This window comes from Idiotropiscis lumnitzeri, chromosome 5 (genome assembly GCF_059441095.1).
Source record: "Idiotropiscis lumnitzeri isolate Australia: NSW breed Sydney's pygmy pipehorse chromosome 5, RoL_Ilum_1.0, whole genome shotgun sequence".
In the NCBI taxonomy this organism is placed as follows: domain Eukaryota; kingdom Metazoa; phylum Chordata; class Actinopteri; order Syngnathiformes; family Syngnathidae; genus Idiotropiscis; species Idiotropiscis lumnitzeri.
Window position 1 is genome coordinate 19,132,494 of NC_142395.1, and position 23,512 is coordinate 19,156,005.

The 23,512-nt window shown below is 37.9% G+C and overlaps 1 protein-coding gene across 3 annotated transcripts in view; it reads left to right on the forward strand.

The window, feature by feature from the left end:
* The first annotated feature begins 1,819 nt into the window (after window positions 1–1,819).
* Window positions 1,820–23,512, forward strand: part of LOC148337161 (ephrin type-A receptor 6-like) — a 46,168-nt gene continuing 24,475 nt past the window's right edge. For all 3 annotated transcript variants that reach the window (XM_088297227.1, XM_088297229.1, XM_088297228.1), the window contains exons 1-6: window positions 1,820–2,343; window positions 12,545–12,609; window positions 19,295–19,423; window positions 19,929–20,078; window positions 20,176–20,337; window positions 20,427–20,655. In XM_088297227.1, coding sequence (XP_088153353.1) covers window positions 2,262–2,343; window positions 12,545–12,609; window positions 19,295–19,423; window positions 19,929–20,078; window positions 20,176–20,337; window positions 20,427–20,655 — 817 coding nt within the window. In that variant the 5' untranslated portion in view covers window positions 1,820–2,261. The remainder of the gene's footprint in view (window positions 2,344–12,544; window positions 12,610–19,294; window positions 19,424–19,928; window positions 20,079–20,175; window positions 20,338–20,426; window positions 20,656–23,512) is intronic.

Sequence of the window (23,512 nt, forward strand, 5' to 3'; positions counted from 1 at the left end):
AGCCAACAGGCAGTGAATGGCATACACAAAGTAAAAAAAAAAAAAAAAGGAACAGGATTGGCCTGGACGGTGTAGTGTTTGAGCGCCCGACAAAGACGCATGAGAGAAAACGAGACGGTCTGTCAACGTGTCACTGAGCAACCAGCACTAAAATAGTGAAAGACACAGGGCCAAACCCAACCCTTTGATGAAATAAAAGCTAGAGCTCACTACGAACACTCTTCTTTGTCATCACCAAGCCACCAAAATACATTTGCCATTTATTGTAGACCTTTAGTGCATAATATTATTATCAGATGCTAGCAGCACTTTTGCGGCCGTGTCATAGTAAGTCTTTGAATGTGAAACTTTGGCTGGTCTTGCACGTCATGTCATTGGTGCAGAAACTCAATGGGGGTGGGGTTATTATGTTAACTAGCTTCACTGTTTTCTAACTTTGCGTCTGACATGCATAACGACTTGCTCAGACACCACAAATAGACACCTAACTATAAATGTAGCTGCTGGTTGTTCAATTTTACACTTGATAGGTGGTGGGCTGTCTTTTTTGTGTAATATGCACTGTTTAGGTCAAATTCTAGCTAAACAATTCCATTGTCACTGTCCCTGGTGCTGAAAGACTAAAGATTCTGAGTTTCCACAAAGGTACTGTGTGTTTGGAAGACATTTACTAGAACGAATAATAATAATAATAATAATAATATTAACAATAATAACAATAATAATATCAAGGACACGTCTACAGAAAATTGAAGGATAATTGGTGACTAAAGAATACAGCTGTCATATAAACAAATGAATAAAATACGGTGACTTGTTTTACATTACACAAAACACATTCACCAAAGAATTTAGAAACGGCACTGAATTGATACAGTGACTGTAACAAAGTGGCATAAAGAAAGCGAGGCCTGAATAAACATTGAGACGGTTACGAAGAGGCAGGAATGGCCGGTGGGCATAAACAAGAGAGAAAATAGAGATGCAGTTGTTAAATGCATATGTCAATCTTTATCTTGTTTTCTGTCGCAGATTCCCCCCCCAAGTCACTGCTGGTATGATCAAAATGTTGACTAAATGCTTCTCTGCCAGTGCAGTGACGTTACCCGGACACGCAACAACCAGGGTCAAACGTCTGTTGTCAATACAGGAATAAGATTAAAATGTTTAGCAAGCAAACGGAATAAAAATGCTTGGAATCGTCACAAATATGTGCATATCACTTGTACAATTTGACATTGTATTGTGAAAGTGCGCGCAAAATGTATTTTCAACTTCATGGTGTGCTGATGCTGGTGATAGAATCATATGCATCACTTCACATGCAGCGCTGCGTTTTTACTCGTGGGTGACCACACATGACTGTTTGCAGACAAAAAGACGAACAACAACTTGCCATAATTTAATAATGTATGATTCCCGTGTTTGCGCAATCTGTTGAATAGCAAGGTGACTAATTATCTTGAGCAAGGACATGCATGCATACTTGCAAACATGTGTGATGTGCATTGTGAATTAGAAATCTATCTGCCTGTATTTGCAAACTGTGCCAGGCACATTACTGATCCGAAACCACATCATCCAATGCAGCTATAGAAGCTGAACCATATACATATCAGCGTTTTGGCTTCATATTTCCGTTTTTCACCCTTCAAAAAAAACAGTCATTGTGTCTAATTCCATTTGTTTGCATGCTGTAAGAGCAGAAAACATGACTTAGAAATAAAATTTGCAGCCTTCTTCTGTGTGCGCAGAAAGCAAGGAGAAGGGAGAGAGAGAGCGAGAGAGAGAGAGAGAGACAGAGTGAGAGAGACGGACAGACAGACGGAGAGAGCGAGAGCGAGAGAGGCGGTAAATCGGGATCTTTTCCCTTGTTCTGCCTCTTGCTTGTTTCTGCGCTTGGGATACACTCCTTCAAATGATATTTGGTACTTTGCCCTGAAAAAGTTCGCCACTGAACAAGACTCGGAGACGAGCCCGCCAATTCTTTTATTTTGGAAGTTGCTCCAACGAATTGTTTTGTTTATTAGTGTGCGCGCAATGGCATCGCTTGTCCGTCTCCTGTTCACTCACCTTCACTCGGAGCTCCAGATGGGCGAATAGCGAGAAGAACAACTCGTGCGGACCAGACGACGACCTTGTGAGTGTGGATACAACGGCTTCTTTTCATGTAAAAGCCCGTAGCTTTTATTTTGGAGGGTCAAGTGAGGGTTCCGCGCACGGCTTTGGCGGCTCCACAGCGCACCTGTCTTGACTCAACCATGCTCTCCTGTGGGAAATACTGCCTGCTTCTGGTCTTGCTCGCCAAAAGTAACCTGGCCGACCAAGGAGTCTCAAATCAAGGTGAGATCACGTGTCATGCACCTTTTTCACAACAAAGGGTTTCAAGATTTCATTAACTTCGTTTAAACAACAACAAAACACGTACATGGGTTAGCCAGTCTAAAAAAAGATTTTCCTTTTTAGATGTACCTACTGCCTACATACTCGATAGTTTATTAATAATGCGTTCTGTTACATAATCCCACTGGGGCTCGTGATTACATTTAACAATGATCTATGTTGCTCTTTTCACTACACCACCAGTGGTTGAGTCATAATAATATAATGTATCCAATTATAAATATATTTATTTATAGACCGACTTGGTGCATCTCAATAAATTATAATATTCTATGAGTTAATTTATTTCAGTATGTAAATTCAAAAAGGGAATTTCATATGGCGATTCATTAAACAAAATTACAAGTACTAATTACTACATTACAAAGTATCATGGATGAGGTTTTTTTTTGTTTTTTGTTTTTTTTGCTGTAAGCTAAAATAATGATAAAATATACATCAGGACATTTACTACTACTCCACCTCTGATTCCAGGAGTTTTTCATGATATTCCTATTTATTGAGACGTACATATACACATGACGCATAATTGAAATTGAGTAGGTGGTAGAGGAGGTAAATATGCAAATACGCTCCCTTATACATGCTAAAACCGAACCTTCCATTTTGGCCTCCATTCCAGTTGGATGATTCATTTGACTATTTGGCAGCACAGGTGTTACCATGCCTGCCTCGCAGTCAGTCCGGGTTCGAATCTCCATGTGAACATCGCTGTGTGGAGTTTGCATCTTCTCTTTGGGCTTGCGTAGGTGAACACCAATTTCATACGCATGCACCCGAAATGCTTCATATCTCAAATCTAGTTAAATTATTCTTATTATTTATAATTATATTGAATTATCATTATTTGTTAGTTCAGTGACAGACTGGCATAGTCTGCAGCTCACTCATGACTCAACGCCGATAAGCGGTAAAGAAGCTGGATGGATGGGTAAATCTATACCCGTCTACCTCTACCTGTCTATGTCTTTATGAAATATTTGTAAAGTCTCGCTGGATAAAGTGTTTGTTGGTCTCCACACTATGACATTGTTCTCAACCTTCAAATTCCGAGGGCAGAGAAACATTGCTCAAATGACACGGAGTGCGAGAGTAAATAGAAGCCTCTGGCAACTTGTCAGCTCTGCCAACGCTTTTGGACCTGCCTTTTCCCACCTCTGTGCCCATTTTGTTGCTATCGGACATGTTGCCTTCTGCAGTCCCAGAAGAAAAGAATCCCTCACAAAGTCACACTCCACGAGAACAACATCAGCATTTGATGTCATTCTACAGAGGTGGATTTTTAATGGACACTTTTTTTAAACATATTGCCAACCAAATGGGCGGCGTCCGTCGCATATATTACATGAGGAAAGATCAGATATCATAATAATGTTATCATCTCTGACTTATGCTCATAAGCCACATGGGTAAACGATCTCCTTCATGTCAATCGCCTCTTGAAATCTTCCACTTCACACATCGGCAGAGGTCAGTTTCATATTCGTCGTGGAGGGTTTGATGTTTAGGATACACTTTTTTTCAAAGAGGACAGACAGCTCCTTTCACTAGCCAAATGTCAGAGTCTCCTTCACTTCATCTTAGTGTGCACATCACTTTATGTAAGTGCGTCGAGTTTTCCCCACAGGATGCGCGTCTGCCTGCTTGCCTGCCTGTGCTCGAGACAGGCTTGAAGGGGAGGGAAGGCATATGGGAGAAACTTGATAAAACTACAACGTGAGGAGTTTAAAATGTACTCGCAAAGCGGCAGCACTGACTAAGGTGCAATGAGTCGGGAATATGAATTAGGAGAGATATATTTAGCAAAACAGTTCAGAATTAAAGTCATTAGTAAGTCAGTCAACGTACTTATCGGGTAATATATTATTAAATTTTGTTTTTAATTACACTGATAAAAAAAGGAAATATTGGATGAACTAATAAAAACTGAAGTCACGCCGTCCGTCCGTCACACCTATTTTTTTTAGCTTTGACTAATTGTTTAGTGCAACTTTTTACTTCATGTAAAACAGTTTTGAAAGATGGAAAAAATTATTATTTTTAAAAGTTGTCGTAAATTAAGAATTAAATGTAATTTCCATACCGCTCATCATCCTCACAACCACTACAGTCACATTCGCACTTAAGGAAAATTTCTTCAATCAACCTGACAAAAACTGCAATACGGAAGCTTGGATTTGAACCCACAACCTCTGAACTGTGAGGCAGTTGGACGACTGTGCTGCCAGTGTAATATATTTATGCATTTTAAATTGAACAAAATGAAATATTCAGAATTTCCATACTGAATACTGATTCTTTTTAATATAAGGTTAAATTAAAAAGCTCTGACTGTTAACGAGCTCTATCTTTTATGAATGCTCATATTACTATTACTCTGTACTACTACGCTTAATAATACTACTAATAATAATGATAAGAAAGTTAGAGATAATATTGTCCTTTCTTCCAGTACGATATTTCTAAATAAATAGCAACCAGTTCTTTGTGTCATGCATACCGTCAGTGAGGACCAGTGAAAACATTTTCTTTTTTTATTGCAGTGTGTTGCGTGCTGGTGAATGTATGACGCACCAGTAAATGCGTGAATAAATAAACATGCCCCTTGAGTGGAATTCTGTTTTTATAGTTGACATACACAATTTATACAAATTATTATATGGATTTAAAAAAATATTCATAAATTCACTGTGAAGCATATTTGTCAATTTCCATACATACATTATTAGATTAAAATATTATTACTTTGTTGGAATATTGTAAGACTACATTTAGGAAAATACCGCTTTTTTAAAAGAAATATTAAGACGATCGCTTTTAAAGGGTATAGTAATAAAGCAAATTTGCTGGGTCCGAAAAACATTTAAAACTCATTTGCTCTTTCGAATAAAGACATTGCCTCTTGATTTAGTTTGGCATAAACATTTGCAAGTTGCAGCTGCAGTTCTTTAATTAGATCATATTACAGTTGAGCGCAATCAGAGTTTGGCCAACAATGGCAAACATCTGATGGTGCCGACATCTCGTCGACATTTCATTGCCACTTTGGGAAGGATTTCACACGGGTTTTATCTTATATATTTTTCGTCTAGCAGTTATATCATAATGTAACTGGTCATACAATGTAATGCAATATACGAATGCAATGTATTGTGTTATGTAATATAACATGATTCATAACGTATTCATCATTTTGGAATTGATTATCCATATTTATTTCCAATAATTCCACCGATCACTTGGGGAATCTCCCACCTGGCGACCCCAAACCCGCTCAAGAATAATGACATAAAACTTTTATAAAACATAAATTTTAAGGGAAAAAAAAAACACTCCTCAAACACTGAGCATAATCAGTTGATGGATATATTAATTTCCGGAAGAGTGGGACGTGCATCTGTCCGTCAGCGGGAACTAAAGTCCCTGCGGAAACACGAAACATTTTTTCCCGGTCTCGCAAATGTGGCTTTAAAATGAATGAAAAAATTAATGTTTATGAAGGTGACAAATTGAGTTGGCCACAATATAATATAATATAATATAATATAATATAATATATTATAATATAATATAATATAATATAATATAATATAATATATGTGCCCTGCAATTTGTAAACAGCGCTGAAAGAGAGCAAAAGAATACGTACTTGAGGATCCGTTTTCTGACAGCTGTCGATTGTACAATTATCGAAAGTTGAGCGGCATAAATGCAATTAGTTCCAAAGCCGAACGCCCCACCACAGTGTGACCATTTTGAATTCAAACCAGATGAACGCATCACAGAGCCTGTAGGACGCATTTGTAGGAACAAAGTAAAACGCAACGCAATTTTTTCAGCTAGGAATAAGAAAAGACGGCCAAACATCGGGCTGTCCATTTCCTGACAGCTTGCAATTAGAATACCTCACCAATGCTCATGCGTTACTGGCTTTCACAAAAGAGATGCAGACATCAGCGTGTAAAAAAATGCTGTAGACTTTTGATGGGTAGTTCAAATTGCCTATAAAAAAATAAATAAATATTCCCCCAAAAAACCTTTATTCCTCCAGATGAAAGAGGACATTCTGAAGGAGTTAAACAACATTTCGTTTATGCTGTTAATATTAGTTGAAGTGAATTTTTTGTGACCAGAGCCTGAGGCGGTTTTATTCTTAATTTCCACGATATTTTAATATACTTTTCCACATTTCAATGCCAATTTTAAATATTTTTTTATAATTAAAACTAAACTCCTCTTATAATGTATGCACTTGAAATTATGATATCAGTGGCATTAAAAAAGAAGAAAACATTGATATTATCATTTACCGTGATTGTTCCTAGCAAAACATATCGTTCTAAATGTAGTTTTTAACGTTTTTTTTTTTTTACCGGCCTACATATGATATGAAAAAACATAACGTGTCAAACCAAAGACAAATAAACCAAAATAACAGCAGAAAACCAAGCAAGATCACACACACACACACACACACACTCACACACACAATTCACGAGGCGAAAAACTCCATGAATGTGGCTCATTAAAATTGCAATATATAAATAGCGTCTTATCTATCAGAAAAGCGGCTTATATTAACAGAATTGTCAAACATATTTTGGAATGACAAAAAGAATTTAAGTAATTATGGGGTCCAATTATTTTTTTAAGAGATTTGTCCCAAGACCTACCAAGTAAATCTTTCTTCTTACGGCGCCGTTTTGTAAGCAGAGCAATGTATTGTGTCTACGCAATAAGTTTACCGTATTATTATATTATCTGAAAAATGTCTAGTTGTGTGTGTATTTTCGATTGTTTTTGACCAATGAAGACGGGGGAAGTCCCTGAAACAAGCAGGCCTGGTCTGAGCAAATCGATGCCAGAGTTCAATGATCATTATCAGTGAGTGTTTCTCACAGTTTGTGATGGAAGCCGACAGCCGTGCATTATCTTAGTACTTAGGGAGCCCAGATCCTCCCAATGTTATTTGAATTGACTGATCGCTCTTAAAGAATGGGCTCATTGTAGTATAAAGGATGTAATTGATTGGAGGAGGTAAATAAATTGGGTGAGTGTTACCATCTTAATTGCATTGATTTTCCCTGTCGTCAACACGGGTGAGGAGAAGTTTGGCCCGCGCTGAGAACAAACATTTGTACATTCATGCCACCTCCATTTTGACTTTCCTGATCATCACCCAGTGAGAATGAAAGTCGGTCAGGAAACTTTTTTTGTGGTTGTTCTTTGACGACTTTGCCGTTGCAATTCAAGAATTTTATCTTAATGGTTTAATTGGGACTGTTAAAGAGATTTAGGAATCTCGAAATGTCTTTGTTGTTGTTGTTTGTGGTGGTGCAAAACTGCATGGAATCATACAGGCAGATGTGTGTAATATTTGCCCCGTTCATAAAGTCAGATTAGGTTACCAAAATATTAAAAATATCGATCAGTATTCTCATTGCAAGCCGTGAAAACAATGTCATGATCACGTTGGTGACATCGCTCTGACTGTCAATTAGAACAGTTCAAAATATTGGATTTCATTTATCGTGATGAACGTGTAATATCTATCAAGTAGTCACACATTAGAAATCATTTTGCATTATTGCGATGTGGAGCAAACTGCGCTTTTGAATTGAAATACTGCACAGGCAATTCTTTTTTTTCCAATAGAAGACCTTTATGAACTACAAAAAATTGTTGTCTTCAGTCAATTCATTTTGGTTTACCCCGTATGTCAAATCCCGATAATTATTTTGCGTCATTCACGTTTGCAATGGATTTGAATGCAGCGCTGGCTTTCATCTTTAAGATAAAATTCTGATTCGGCACCTGTCAGGGATTACATATATTTTACTTAGAATATGTAAAAAAAAAATTTCCGAAATGTTCAATACATTTCAGATACTTTGTGATTTATTTCTAGTTAGTGAGTTCTTTCTCTCTCTCTCTCTAAAACAAATGTGACGCTTTTAAACATTGTACCAAGCTTTATGAGAAAATATTGTCCCTGTTGGACTGTGACATGGCCACCCTGTCATCATACGTTGGCCGTAATTTACGGACAGAGGAACAGTGCTGCCAGGATTTTTCCTAAATACTTGACTAACTGCTTCATTTAGACTAACTAAAGGTTATCAGCGCTGTTCTGTGCGACCAGTGCATCAATCCGCATTTGGCAACGCTAACTGTAATGCTCGAGTGGCAGGTCATCTGAAGATGTGTGCTCTCCGGTCTATGATGTCAACCGCTGAAGTGGGACGAGCTTTATTGATAGAGATTGGAATTAACTGTCTGTGTAGAGACAAAGGAAATTGCACATTCATCATATCAAATTGGCTCACAGGGCTGTGCCAGATAATGACTCTCCTCAAACCTGAGCCGTGACCAGAGAGCAGAGCTAGAGATTATTCATGTTTGTACTCATGCATTAAGCAAAAAAAAAATAAGTTGTTAACAAAACTCTGGCTATCAAGTACTAACATAGAGCTCCTTTTCACGGTTGAACACATGGATAAACACATTTTGGAAGCCCATTTGGGTTAAGGCGATGGTGCACCAGTGTAATTAATATCATGTGATTAATCTCCTCGTTTTTTGACAAAGAAAGTGAAAATGTGTGTCATGTTTCATTGAACAAACAGGATTTTTTAGGCCAAATCACAAGGTAATTACAATCTCTATTTGCGCTCTCATTTTCTGATAGGACAACTGATTGCTTTTGGTTTTGGTCCAATGTTTCGCATTCTGCCAAGAGAAAGAACAACAAAACTACCTATATGGAATGTCAACAGACTGTAGTGGATTGCGTACTTGCTATTAGCAGTTCAAAACATTCCCACTGTCAACAATGTAGAAACCAAGTCTGGAATAATATCAGAATGTGGTGAGTCGTTTGAACTTTGAACACTTATGTCAGAAACTCAAAGGGTACATTAAAAAAAAAAAATAAAAATCCACCTACTCGTCTAAAGAGGATTGGATTTGCCACCTGTGCAGTACTGACCCAGAGACAAGAAGAGACCTCATTTGGATGCTTTTTACATTTATTTAGCAATTATTAACAACTTGTAACAATATAAATACAGCTATACATAAAAATGCACTCACGGGAATTGAATATAAAATAAACACAAATGGAAGCACTTTATCACCTTTCTTTTCGCCATAATTAACATTCCTGCAACTTCTGTCCACAGCATCGTAATGACAAACTACTTTAGCAGACACACTGCAGAGAGTATTCCCAGTTATAATAATCATAGATAATAAATCATTAAAGGGGAAAAAAAAACTCATCAGTGTGAATATTGGATGTCAAGGAGTGGACTTTCAGGTGGCTAATTTGCAAACGCTATTTGCAGCAATGACCTGGTGCAAATTGAATGTTTTTAATTTGCAGTAATTGGCACTTGTGTAAATGGTTAAAGTCTCTCGCCGTGCTGCAGTTTTGGATTTTCAAAGGCTTTTTTTTTGTCTAAACATGGCATGCATATGCAGTCCAGAATGACTCTGTACATTTCATACCGACATGAACAGATTTATTTTTAGCGGAACGGATTCTGCTGCGTCTCACTCAGACACAAGTGGTGCGTTTTCTGCACAATTCTAGCACAGATGGCGGTGAAACGGGCTTTTCAGTCCGATTTGTCTGCATGCATTACATTTTATTAGAAAAGTCATGCCAGATTCAACTACTTGTTTTAAATTAATTTTAAAAATTCTGATTAGCCCAATTTATATGAAATGACAGTTGGGGTACATTGAGTCATTCTTGAGCCGGACCTATTCTTGAAAATGATTGTTATAGTTTGAGGGTTAGTTGGATACTGTAGTTGTTTTAAAATTCAGATTCAGGTATAAATTGAGTCCTCCATGGTGAAGGTGTATCTCACAATTTAACCGTAAGTGTAAAAAAAATATAAGGAAAGCATCTGAATTGGTTGCATAATTATTTAGCAAACCTAAAATGATAAAAAACAAAGATGTAAGGTAATTTTAATTTAAACTCACCCCATAAGCACTAATTAATGTTAATGATATTTTTAATATTAAGTATCCTATATTGATGTATTTATAGGCTTCTCGTCCTGGCTGCCATTGATGTTAATTTATTAATTCCGTTTCTATTTTTGTTCTTGTGCACTTGCTGTGCGGCTGTTATATTATTTTCTATATTTTTCTACTTTTTAATTACCTGCTAATCTGCTGTTGGTTTGTTACCCTCCGCTGTGACGTGATTACAACCACAATTCTGTCAAACGTGTACTGTTCAACCTAAGCACTTAATCTGTTGTTTTGCGACATCATTACAAGATGGCTTGGCGGTTTTCTCAGCTTCCTATTAATTACTCGTTGTCCTCCGATAATGAGAGCAATGCTTGTCAGAAATTTTGCTTATTATGTTGCCATGGAGACGATTATTGATGTTCATGCACTGGCCGACAATGGTGCACTGGAAGGCGGCCACTCCGTCAGCGTGAACTCCCAACGTCCTGGTCCCTCTCCTGGCTCTTACTTTCCCACTTCCCAACTTTCACAATGTTTTTGCGCGTCCCCACCATTCTATACACGTCGTCACGGCCAACAACATGCCTCAACGGCCACACCAGGTACCATGGCCGGTCTTTTCAAAACTTCCTCACAGCTTTTCATCACTATCCGCTTTTTCACCGGTGCTGTTCATCTTCAGCTCAAAGTTAGAAGTGTAGCGGACGTGCTTGAACTTTTTTTAATAATGCATCAGAAACGCTGTTGTCATCAACAAGATCAGTGTTGCCGCAGAAACCTTCGTGGCTTTACTGATTACTTGCTTTAAAAATGAACTCGGTGTTTTCTCTGATTACTTGAATTTAAAAGTAACTAAATCTAAGTTACTTTAATGGTTGCATTGAGCAGATAGCAATAAGCCTGTTTAGCATGCAAATAACACCCGGTTTTGCCACGCCATTGGAAGTGTATTTGTAATATATTTATTTATTTATTTTTTAATTAAAGGCAACCTTTTTGACTCATCAGAATTAATTTTATTGAAAAAGATCATTCATTTTTGGATTTCTTTTTTTAACATAAATTGTTTTTAATAAAAAAAAATAAAAGGAGTTTTCTAGACTTCACTTCACATAAATACATATTTTCAATAAAATCTAAACTAAAGGCAGTTGATTTTACTAATAATGTTGTCATGGTAAAACTCAACATTTATAATGTATATTGTTTAGAAAGATAAATTATCGATCGAACTTGGGGACCTCCTGCAGTCAGACAATCTGGTGTGATTTTTCTTTAAGCTTGAATGCGTTTTTTTTGTTGTTGTTGTTATTCAAGTTAGATAACTCTCTGTCGACATTACAGCAGGTGCAACAATACATTCATAAATATTAATATTTTGGTTTTTAGGTGACACAAGCTCAAAATAGTAACTCTCTCTCCTCCCTCCCTTGCTGTTTATGGACACGTGACTCATCAATGCGCTGACAAATATCTCACTCTCTCAGACGCGAATGTGCATTTGAATACTCCCACAATTCATTTTGTTAAACTCTAAATAACCGAGTTGGTTATTTTTTTATTTGTTTAATGGCTTATTATTTTTCTACTATTTACATAAGTCGTTACTCAAAAATGTGCACGTTTGGAGTTACGCGTTACTGGCATCACTGAACAAGAGTTATCACGATTGGTCAGTAAAGTCCAAATCTGTACCCGCGACCAAATTTATACCGTCTACGATTATACCATTTATACCACGGACCCCTCGTTTAATCTTTCAATCTTTATTTTATTTCCATCTGATTTGGAACGATCCCCCTGACCTCTTCACAGGAAAGTTCTTATCTTTCTGACTTTCCAAATAGATGCAAGCCAGGTGTCTATTAGAGCTGTGTTGTCCTAGACCTTCAAAAGAGCTGTTATTTCACCCTTGGTTGAATCCGTTAAGGCCGTTACGACTCGTTCTGCTGCTCATTGACAGCTTGATAAGTATTGTCTGTTCTCTTCCCATTTTGTCGTTTCCATTTCTCTTCTCTTTAACTTCCCCATCCAACCACTTTTACACTCACCCTCTTTGTATTTTGCCGCTCACTGAGTCTGTCCCGCGCTCTTGCTCTTTCTTCTCCATTTTACATGACTTTCTCTCTCGCTGCTCTGCTCTTTCCAGTGATTCTTTTGGACACCACAGCAGTGCTGGGGGAACTGGACTGGAAAACCTATCCTATCAATGGGGTGAGTTATATTAGCGTTGGCTCATATAAGAATGAAATCCGAGTTGAAAACTCAATAGACTATAAATTATTAATAAATATAGACGACGACCTGCAAAAAGCTCCCCCTTTTATGTCAATTGATATCCTGTCAACGTTGGGATGTTTAATGGTCACCTGAACTTGCATGATGTGTTTTTGCCTCAAGAGGAGACAAAACATCCAGACATCAAGGTGTACCCCCACCCCCTTCTCTCCTCAGGCAATGATTTAGATGAAACATTTTTAGAATATCACATGTCATATCGTCCATCTCCAAACAGCAGATCTGATGAAGCAAAATCCATTTGATAGTAATGCAACGTAACATCCGAACAGCGAGCCATCTTAGATTCCGCTGATTCTGGAGATATTGCAGAGTTAATTACCTTTAAATTGTAACATAATGTGTACAAAGTGAAAAAAAAGAAAGAAATATATTATAAATATGCCAGAGGTGCATTTTATTTAATAACGACTCCGAAATGTGTTTAGACGCACTAGCTAGCCAGCCCGTTGCTAGCTAGCGGGCGGGAAATAGCCTTGACCTCCGACTACTCGCGTGAGAACATCAAATTGAGCAAAGATTTTTGGGAACCATCTCGTCAGTTGCTATTTTAACGCGGTGTAAAATGTTATTGTTTTTTTCAGGCCTTGGTGCATGTAAATGTAACATTCACTCATTGGATGCTACATGTACACGTGCATAGTGTAATAATTCAAACGTTTTAGCATAAATTATGAATTTATACTCCGCAAACTGATGAGACAATGAGTTACACCTGGGCAAAATAAATAAATAAATAAATGAGTGGCTGGAGGGAGCTGACGAAAGGGATTGGCTTAATGAGAAACAGGTGGAAAGGAAAACCTAATGAGAAAGACAAGACGTAAAATGGCACACAAGGAAGTAATGACAAAACACAAAATGGAACAAATGAAATTCAGGCACCGAGGTTCCACTGTATTGGGGATGTTTGTTTGTCTTTTCATTGTGTTATCTGGACTAATTCCTGCTGTCTGCAAGATGATTTAAAGTATTGCGAAAAGTAAAATCCCCGCTATCATTTAATTGCTTCTTCTTTGGCTTGCAGGTGTACTTAATGATATTCACAAATACATTTATGGCCATTTTCCCCATGTAAACATTCCAGTGTGAAATTTGCACCGTGAATAATAGCAAGGCAATCATTTTCATTTATTTTAATTTTTTTATTATTATTATTTTTATTTATTTATTCATTTTTTTTACATGGCCACAAAAGCAACATAATAAAACCATTTTATTCACATAAGTCTTAGATTTGACCTGGTACTCAATCACCTATATAAACCACACTTATCCTCAAACTTTCTATACTCTGCACGATATAAACACTCTGATCATGCTGGAAACATAAAGACAGAAAAAAAGCAACTTGGCATGTAAATCTTTATTCAGGCTTGGGAAAAGCTAAGCTTAATGAGAAATCACAGTTCATCAACGTATGAGATGAAAATGCAACCATCGGCATGGAGCAGCAGTCATTTTTCTAAAATGTCAGGTCTAATTTAGGGGATGAAATGATAGCTGAACATTTTGTGCTCTTGGCGTTTATTAAAAAAAAAAGTATTAAATCCTTTGCAGCAAAGCCAATATAAAGTAACAACATACAGAGAAAGTTTGTGGCCAACTGCTGTCGCTAGCCTGGAAAAACTTCACATGGAAAAACAGCTCAGGAGCTTTGGTGGATAACGATGGCCATAATTGGTTGAACAATAACACAAAACGTCACCACGCACGCAGATTCAAATCAATAATTCATCACAACTGCAGAGATTTAACGTTATTTTCATAACGCTTCTCTCGCCCTAGCCTGTAGGGAGACGGTGACAAATTGGGCTGTTGTAATTTAAATCTCACTGCTATTTTCCAGGTTGACTTTCTCTTCTGTTGTTATTGATATAGCCACGGGGTGGGTGTGTGTGTGTGTGTGTGTGTCTGTGTTCGTTAAACTGAATATGCATATTAACTCATACATAACCTCTTTATCAATTAATAATTTTTGCATCATTAGCTTCCTGATTCATAATCTGTCAAAGTTCACATTTTCTGCCTTTTTTGTCATGGTGGTGACACTTCTCATATTACCACAACACAATTTTTAATTGTAGTGCTTAAGAGGATGAACCACAATAATAATTAGCTACTGCATGTTTTGGGCTGCTGCCACAATTGGTGTGGTTTGGCTGTTGCATGCTTGGCTTCAAGTCTTATTAATTTAAACACCGTTATTGGCCCAAAAAAAAAAAAAAAAAAAGCCACTATGTTCAGTGGTCATCCCAGGTTTCAAAACATCATTAAAAAAAAATGAGTATTGTGTGTGTCTTTAAAGCTCCATCTCATCCAGTTTTTAGCCAGGAAGAAATTCCCCTTTGTTTAAGGTCAGTTGTCAAAGCCGCCGTTCAAAAGCTGTGTCTAGGCCCATTGGGAGAGGAAAAAAGAAAAGTGCAACAAGAAGAGTTAGAAAGTGAGCACACTTTGTAGAAAGTTTGCTGTGTTTCAACGTTTGTGCAATGTTCGGACTTAACGATTGCTTCCTGATGCCACAAAAAAGTGGCAGAAGAGCGGCTGTGAATTTGAGACTATATTTAAGGCAGGGTGCCAGCGAGAACAGGAATGTGTCAGAAAGCAATCTGCTGGAACAGTGGAGCCTTGTCTTAATGGAATTTATTCCACATCATGGAGCGCTAACAAATCGGATGGCCATTTTCCAATTCATGGTGCTGAACCATTGGCAAAAACATGCTAACACACACTCAAGGTATCCTGACTGGTTCACGAAGGCTGGTTGCTAAATTAGAAGATTTAATAAAATGGTGACAAAATAATCTGTTAGAACTGATAGGCACCTTTTTGCCCCATAATTTTTTTGATAGAAAAAGAAACCCTCTAATTATGAATAAAATAAAAACTTCAAAGAAATAACGCACTGAATGAAAATAAAATCATATTTACGAAAAAAAAAAGAAGGAAAATAACTCTTTAGTTATTGTATTGGATTTGATATCTGAGTGTGCGTGTGTGTGTGTGGTGTGTGCGCGCGTAACAGTTAATAGGCTCCTTGATTAGTTGGTGCATATCTGATGCAGGCCATCTTTCACACTAGGTGCCGGAATTGTTTTTTTTCTTCCTTTTTGAACTGTGTCACATCCCAAGGGTGCGTTTTCGAATGCTGAAGAACATAGAATAACAAATCATCGTCATTTTCAGTTTGAGCGCATAATGGAACTCACATTAGTTAATGCTGAGTTTATGCAAAGTATGAAACACTATCCAAGTTGTTCTTTTCCGCCCACAAAATCATTAAGTAGGACACCAAATTTTGCACAGCTATTGTATGTGTAGTGTCAAATTTGCAGTGTACTAATAGTGAATTTTTTTTTTTGGTTTATGAAATACATAATGTATATTTCCCACTGACGTTACCAAACAAATGGTATAAAGTCATGCTGAAATTAAATCTGTGAGACATCTGCCACTCTTCATCTCTTCCTCACTTAGGTCATGATGTCAAACTCTGGCCTGCGGGCCACAGTTGGCCCACAGTGTAATTATATTTGGCCCGCGAGGCTATACCAAATGACTACTATACTATTTTACCTTCCATATGCTAATAGTAACATTCAAAACGATAATATTAACATTAAAAAATGCAGATAGTAATTTGATAAACTAAACATTGTATTTTATTGCATTAATAAAACCACTTATAATAAGAATCAATAAAAAATATATAAATAAAATAAAATATATAAAATAAAAATATATTAATAATATATACAAATAAATTTTAAAAAATCAGCCTTTATCTTGTTTTTAAAAAACTAAATGCTGGCCCGCGCCAAATTTTACTTTTCGGCCCACTGCGTATTTGAGTTTGACACCCCTGACTTAGGTGAGAGACAGGAAAACAGACAGAAAAGATCCTCAAGATGGAGAAAGCTGAAAAAGTGAAAGTATTAAACAGTCAGTGAGACCAGCAAGTTTCAACCCCTGCAGTGATATCCATAACGCTTAGAAGCCATTTTTTTTCATCTATATGTCACAGTGACTGCAATTATAATATCATTTAATTCACTTAACACATTTGCAAAGCCACCAGTAGTTTGTGCGGGAAGCTTGCTTCAATTCAAACCCTGTTGCTTTTTCAACATCTTACATATGTGCATATCTGCAACATAAAAATAATAGATATTCTAAGAAACAGTCATGCTTTGTCAGTAAATGTTTGGATACACTGTGGTTTATGTATTTGTGTTGCTTCATAGCCTACTCTGTATCATTTGAGGTGATCTAAGAGACTAAGCATAAATTATCCACTAAATGTTTGCCTTTCTTCGTAGTTTGATATGCTCAATGCATTCCACAATATTTTAAACAATACTGTAATTTAGAGCTAAGAAATCACTTTCAACCCTGCTTTGGGAATAGCAGATAGATATTTCTTGCGATGCCTACAAAAAGCACCAAAAGTAATAGTCGACAAAGCGGCCTTTTATCTCACCTTAATCAGTGTGCTCCACGATCAACACCTGAGAGGCAAATTTCTCTGCTGTATAGCGACATATCACAAGAGTTTGTTATATTTATGCTTTGCAATATTAAGATCGGGAGAAATGCGTGGCTGGCATAAAAACTTGATCCGGTGGAGGACACATCAGTAACAGGCTGCAGATTTCAATTGAGGCTGCCGCTTTACAAGTCAGATACTCCCAGCTTGCAGGATTATTATTTTTTTTTTTCATGGGCTAGTCACACCTCTGTAACCTTCAAGTCTCATCTCACTGTGAGACAAATCAATCAATAAATAATAACATAAAATAAAACAATTACATTTGAGTTATCATGTGTTTCTAAGCGCATTTTAAACATTTATCTGGGTGAGCATTGGTTTGGGGGGAGCTGTAATACCATTTTATTCATGACTGCATCGAGAGGTTTTTGGCACTCCGGAGACACCAGTACCTTCAAATACCTGCTTACTGCTCATCTGTGGCTTTTCAACAGCTGCTCTCTTTATAGGATGCATTTGCCTGACAGATACTTTCCTTCATACGCCTTTATCCGAACAAGCCTGTATGTGTCCTGGGAAACACACATTTTTTAAAATAGGAGGATTTTCTTTAGTCGTTGAGTACTTTCTTTCCTTATATTATATTATATATATATATATATATATATATAAATAAATCCATTTTGGGTTTATCTGTCCATAGAATATTCAGCCAATAATGAGCAAATATCCAAGCGCTCTTTAGCAAACTTCAAATGTGCAGCAATGTTTTATCATAAACAGATTTTCCTTGGCGTTCTCCAACGAACCCCAATTTTAATTTAAAAGATTAAAATATTTTACATATGGTAGATTTTTAAAAAAAAATATATATATATTGGCATGCTGATATCTTATGTTGATTCAGAACACTGCCTTGCAAAAGAACAAAACAAAGCAAATGAGAACATGGCAGAAACAAACCAAATATGATAAAAAAAAAAATCCCCAGAAGAACTAAAAACTCAAGTGTTTATTGGCATTTAACACAATATTCAAAATTCAGAAGACAGTGATTGCATGCTCCGAAACCCACAAAAAGAGTGGATGGTGCAACAACCCCAACTCAATAAGCATTTGGTTTTATGAATACACACTATTGAGGCAGAGCCGACAAATAAGATGTGGCTGATGCAACATCTTGAAAACATTGGTGAAAGTGACTCAGAATAATGTTTTTATATTACGAAAGAAATTAGGTGAGAGCGACGCATGGGGTGAACATTTCAAAAAACAAGGCTATGACTGCATCGTGAGGAGCTTCTCCCAAATATAGTTTGACCCAGATAGTTTAGAAAGAAAACACAAGCATTTTTTTTAAAAATTTATTTATCTAACATTTGGACGGATGTATTGTGATACCTCCTGTTCAAGACTTTTTAAAAGATTGTGTGTTTGTGTGTGTCTGTCTATCCAGATGAGAATGTTTGAGGTCATACTGTAGATAAGTGTTTTTGGACAAGAGGGCATGGCATACAACCATTTTCGGAGTTTATTGCAAAGTCGGATTTCAAATATGTTAAAACAGGAATATACAAACATAACACGAAACTACATACAACAAAATCAACATAAATGAACGTACCTTCTGTGGGTAAGTGGTGGGCAAACTTTTTGATTGGCGGGCCACATTGGGTTCTAAAATTTGACAGAGGGGCCGTACCTTGAGCAGATGGATGGAGTATTTTGGTAACTTCACCTCATCGGAGAAAAAAAAATACATTTAATATGAAATGAAAGTGAACAAAAAAGTACAATAATATATGTCTTTGAAAAAGTTTGGCGGGCCGGATTAAAACCTTTAACGGGCCGCATGTGGCCCCCGGGCCATAGTTTGCCCACACCTGGTCGTTTGTTTGCATATATTCCTCACCGCCACAATACTTTTCCAATATAGAAAATTCAGCAACATCAACACCAACCATACAGTCTGTGATGATTCCATTTTTCTTCCAAAAAGTGATTAAATCCAAAAAAAAGAGAGGCTCTTTTGATCTATTTTTTTCTTCTCTGCATAGGTAAAGCCCTCACCCATCCCAGTTTTTCTATTGTTGTTTTTTTTTTTTTTCCCAGTGGGATGCAATCACCGAGATGGATGAACAGAACAGACCAATTCACACCTTCCAAGTTTGCCATGTCATGGAGCTAAACCAGAACAACTGGCTTCGATCTGGATGGATACAGCGACAAGCAGCACAGAGGGTCTGGGCTGCTTTACACTCTCAATATATCCTCAATGTTCCTTTATCAGAAAGTGTGGTTCAGGTTGGTGGTCTGTGAAACTAATCAGAGACGCAACGTCGGCTGGGTGTGTCACAGTGTGTCACATTACCTTTTCATACACTCATACATACATTCATACACGCACCGTAATTGTGTCGCTTAGAAATTCATAAATGCTGTAGTAGGAAATTGAAAATATAAACTCCAAGCAGGCTAGGCAGCCTTCCAAGTAATGTATCAGAAAACAGATTATGCGAGCCTATGCCATATACAGGTTCATCAATAAACATAATTTTAAATCATTCATGGCACAGGAAGTCTTCGCTAATGGAGTACAGCCCAGCTTGACCGAACCTTAGCTGTAGAAGCGTTTAAAGATATGGCAAATGAATCATTTTCTTACCTCCAATATTTTTTTACTCGAAATATTAGTGATAAATAATTTTGTGGTGATGTCTGTGAATATATTTACATTTCTTCATAGGTATACGTGGAGCTTCGTTTCACTCTGAGGGACTGCAACTCCATTCCTTGGGTGTCTGGAACCTGTAAGGAAACCTTCAATCTCTTCTATCTACAGACGAACGAACCATTATCTTCAGGGACACGTTTTCGGCCCACTGACTATGCCAAGGTTAGTACCCCCAAAAATGTGCTAAAGAGCTTGTGTAAAAAAAAACAAAAAAAAAACAGCTTGATTGTTCTAATAAAGTATTTATGATCACTTTAAGGTTGATACCATTGCAGCAGATGAGAGTTTTACCCAGACAGATCTTGGCGATCGTGTTCTCCGTCTAAACACTGAAATCAGGGAGGTGGGGCCATTGACACAGAGGGGCTTCTATTTGGCCTTCCAGGATGTCGGCGCTTGTATTGCTCTTGTCTCTGTCAAGGTCAGTATAAAGCAATGTGCGGTGCCATCGCTATGAATTATTCCTTTTTATTTGTCTTGAATGGCCAACTGTTTAACTGTTTACATTAGGTATTCTACAAACGCTGCCCGTCGACTCTGAGGAATCTGGCAGTATTTCCGGACACTGTACCACATAGGGACTCTTCCTCTCTGGTGGAGGTTAAGGGGGCATGTGTCGAAAACGCAGAAGAGAAAGACACGCCAAAATTGTACTGCGGTGCTGATGGGGACTGGTTGGTGCCACTGGGTCACTGCGTCTGCAGCATTGGCCATGAGGAAATGGATGGCTACTGCCACAGTAAGAACGACTTTTTGCATTTTTGTTCATCTGGGGTCCTTATACCTACAGTTCTACAATATAATCATAACGATCATTAGATATATTTAAATTAGTTCTGTGTTTCTCAAGTGATTGTTAGAGAAACACTTATTCAGATTTATGACTGGAGAGACTTAAGCCAGGTATTCAAAAACCAGTTTTTCAACATCTGGGCCAATTTCTGAAAATGTGAGAGACCACACGTTGAGGAAACAAATCACCGTGGGTGTTCTTATTGCTCTTATAATGTGTGGCGTACACAAGATGACCAATACAAAACCATAGAATTCTGTCTTGACTGATGATCGTTAGTCACTTAGATGTCTTTCGTAGAACCGCAATTGACCTGTAATAGGTAGCATGGAGTCACGGGATATTCATGATGCCGGGAAATACAAAGAAGAAGAATAAAGAACAGAAGAAAAAGGTATAAAAAGTTAAGTGTTAGCCGCTCTAGCACAATCGAGGCATCCCTCGCTTAACGAGCCAAACACGCACATTAAGGACAGCTTTAACATTCATGATGTTCATCGCTGCCTGTTTTTTCAAGCAAATTAAATCAATTTGAACACCCCCCCACACACCACCACATCAAGATATTCAGGAAATCCGAAAATCGGGCTGTTGCTGACTGATCGGAACGTGGGAAAAATGCTTCGACTCAATTGTCGATGTGTGTGTACCCTGCTTAAAGAATTCTTTAGGGAACCATCGTGGACACTTTATTGAGTGACACTGGTAACAAACGGACAATCGGGTGCAGACAAATACATTTCCCACTTTGTGGGTGGAGAACTTTTCACAAAAAGAAACATAAGAGCAATAACCGTCCATCACATAAATAGACCTCACTGGTCTTTTGGTTCTTGCGAGATCGACTTAAATAAACCGCCTGTCTCAAAGGATCTTTTCAGGCTCTCAATTTTACCACCCATCATAATCTCTTCCTTTTTTTCCCCCTCTTCATTTACTTTTCCGTCATTCTCTTCCTTGTCCTTTTATTTGGATTCTCTGCTCATTGCCCTTCATTTGCATTGTTGCTCATCACCATTAGTTTATCTTTTGAAACCAAAATGGGACAGTATGTCAAAAGTAGCACGTTCTGACATTTTTAAATCGCGACTTGCTCCATAAGGATGTCTCCGGACTCAATTATGTTGGTCCAATGGTGAAGCAATACTTGTCACATCAAAGAGTTTATTTGTCCGTTTTTACAACAATAAATGCCAAGCTGTTGGCGAACCCATCTATGAACTATTATTATGAGACCAGAGAACGCTGATAAATACCGCAAGGTTTCTGTAAAAGGCTTTTTGGGATATGGAACCCTAATTAGTTGTATCAGCATTACTTAATGTGCCCCGAGAGTCCGACGAAAAGTTTACCACAGCTGTTGGGTTGCTCCGGATAGTTGCTGGCCTGCTTTCTCAATTAGTGCAGATAGAGTGAGGGGCTAGCTGGCTAATTGCCTTCATTTGTTAGTTCCACTTCTAATTTAGCTTGCGTCTTGTCCTTTCCACAAGTCCCTCAACCCTCTTTTTCATTTATAAGGCTCATACATACTGTAGTAATGAAAGCATGCAGTAAATTAAGATGCCCGGCAAAGTTACAGTTGAAGTGCACATACTGTCATTTATTTTACAGAATGAAAGAAGAGTCTCAGCAGACCCGGTTGAAATTCAGATGCAAACCCAGCGGTAATGCTCTAACCGCAGTTTTTACAAAGAGCCAAGGGTCATTAGCGCAGCTCGTATGTAGGGCAAGCTCTAATATCTCGTTTATTAGCGACTGTGTTTGTATCTTCTCCTGTTTCATCTTTGTATCGTTCACATTTATTCTCTGTATATTTGTGACACTTTAAAGTGTGGTTAAAATCCGCGGGAGGCCTGTCACAAGTGATTACAGATGAGACGCGAGCCGGTGCCCTACATTTATCCTCCCTTTTGCGTGCCCCCCTGCTGACAGTAGTTTGACTTTCTCTTTTGTGCCAGAGTAGCACCAGTGTCACGCGAATCTTGACAGCCACTTCAATGAACAGGACAGGATTTGTTGGAGCATCAAATCACCTGGTCCTTACAAACTTACAGTATGTGTCCATAGCTTAGTAGCATAATTGCCCAAGTCGGTTTTTTATTAATTTTTGAGATGTTGCAGGAATAATTATAATTCAAGTATAGGAGTGTTACGGTTAGGTTGCTATTTTACATACATTTGAATGAAGTTATCAGTGCTGTAAACGATGGCTTTTCCTTTGATGATGTCGCTCTCGGCGGCACAGTGACGGACTGGTTTGCACATCTGCCTCGCAGTGCAGAGGTCAAGGGTTTGAATTCATGTGCAGAGATTGCATGTTCTCCCCGTGCCTCTGTGGGTTTTCTCCGGGTACACCGGTTGTTTCCCCACATTGCAAAAATGCGCATGGTAGGTTCATTGAATCACTGGAATTGTCGCTTGCTGGGAATGTGAGTCTGAATGGTTGTTTGTCTTTGTGTGCCATGTGATTGGCTGGCAAGCAGTTCAGGGTGTACCCCAGCTACTGCCTGAAGACAGCTGGGATAGGCTACAGCACGCCCGCGACAATTGTCAGGAGAATCGGTTTGGATAATGGATGGATGGATATTTTGACGATTTGATCCGTATCTACGAAGATTTCAAAGTGTAAAAATTGGATTCAGTTTGATTTCTTGCACTCAAACATTATACAAGAAAAACACATTTTCTGTTTCAAATCGTTGTTTTTGCTACACTCTTACTAGTGACAGCACAGAGTTGGGGCCAGCACAGAATGTTTTTGGCTTCAGGGCAAGAAACAGAAAATAATTGAGAAAGATTTGTC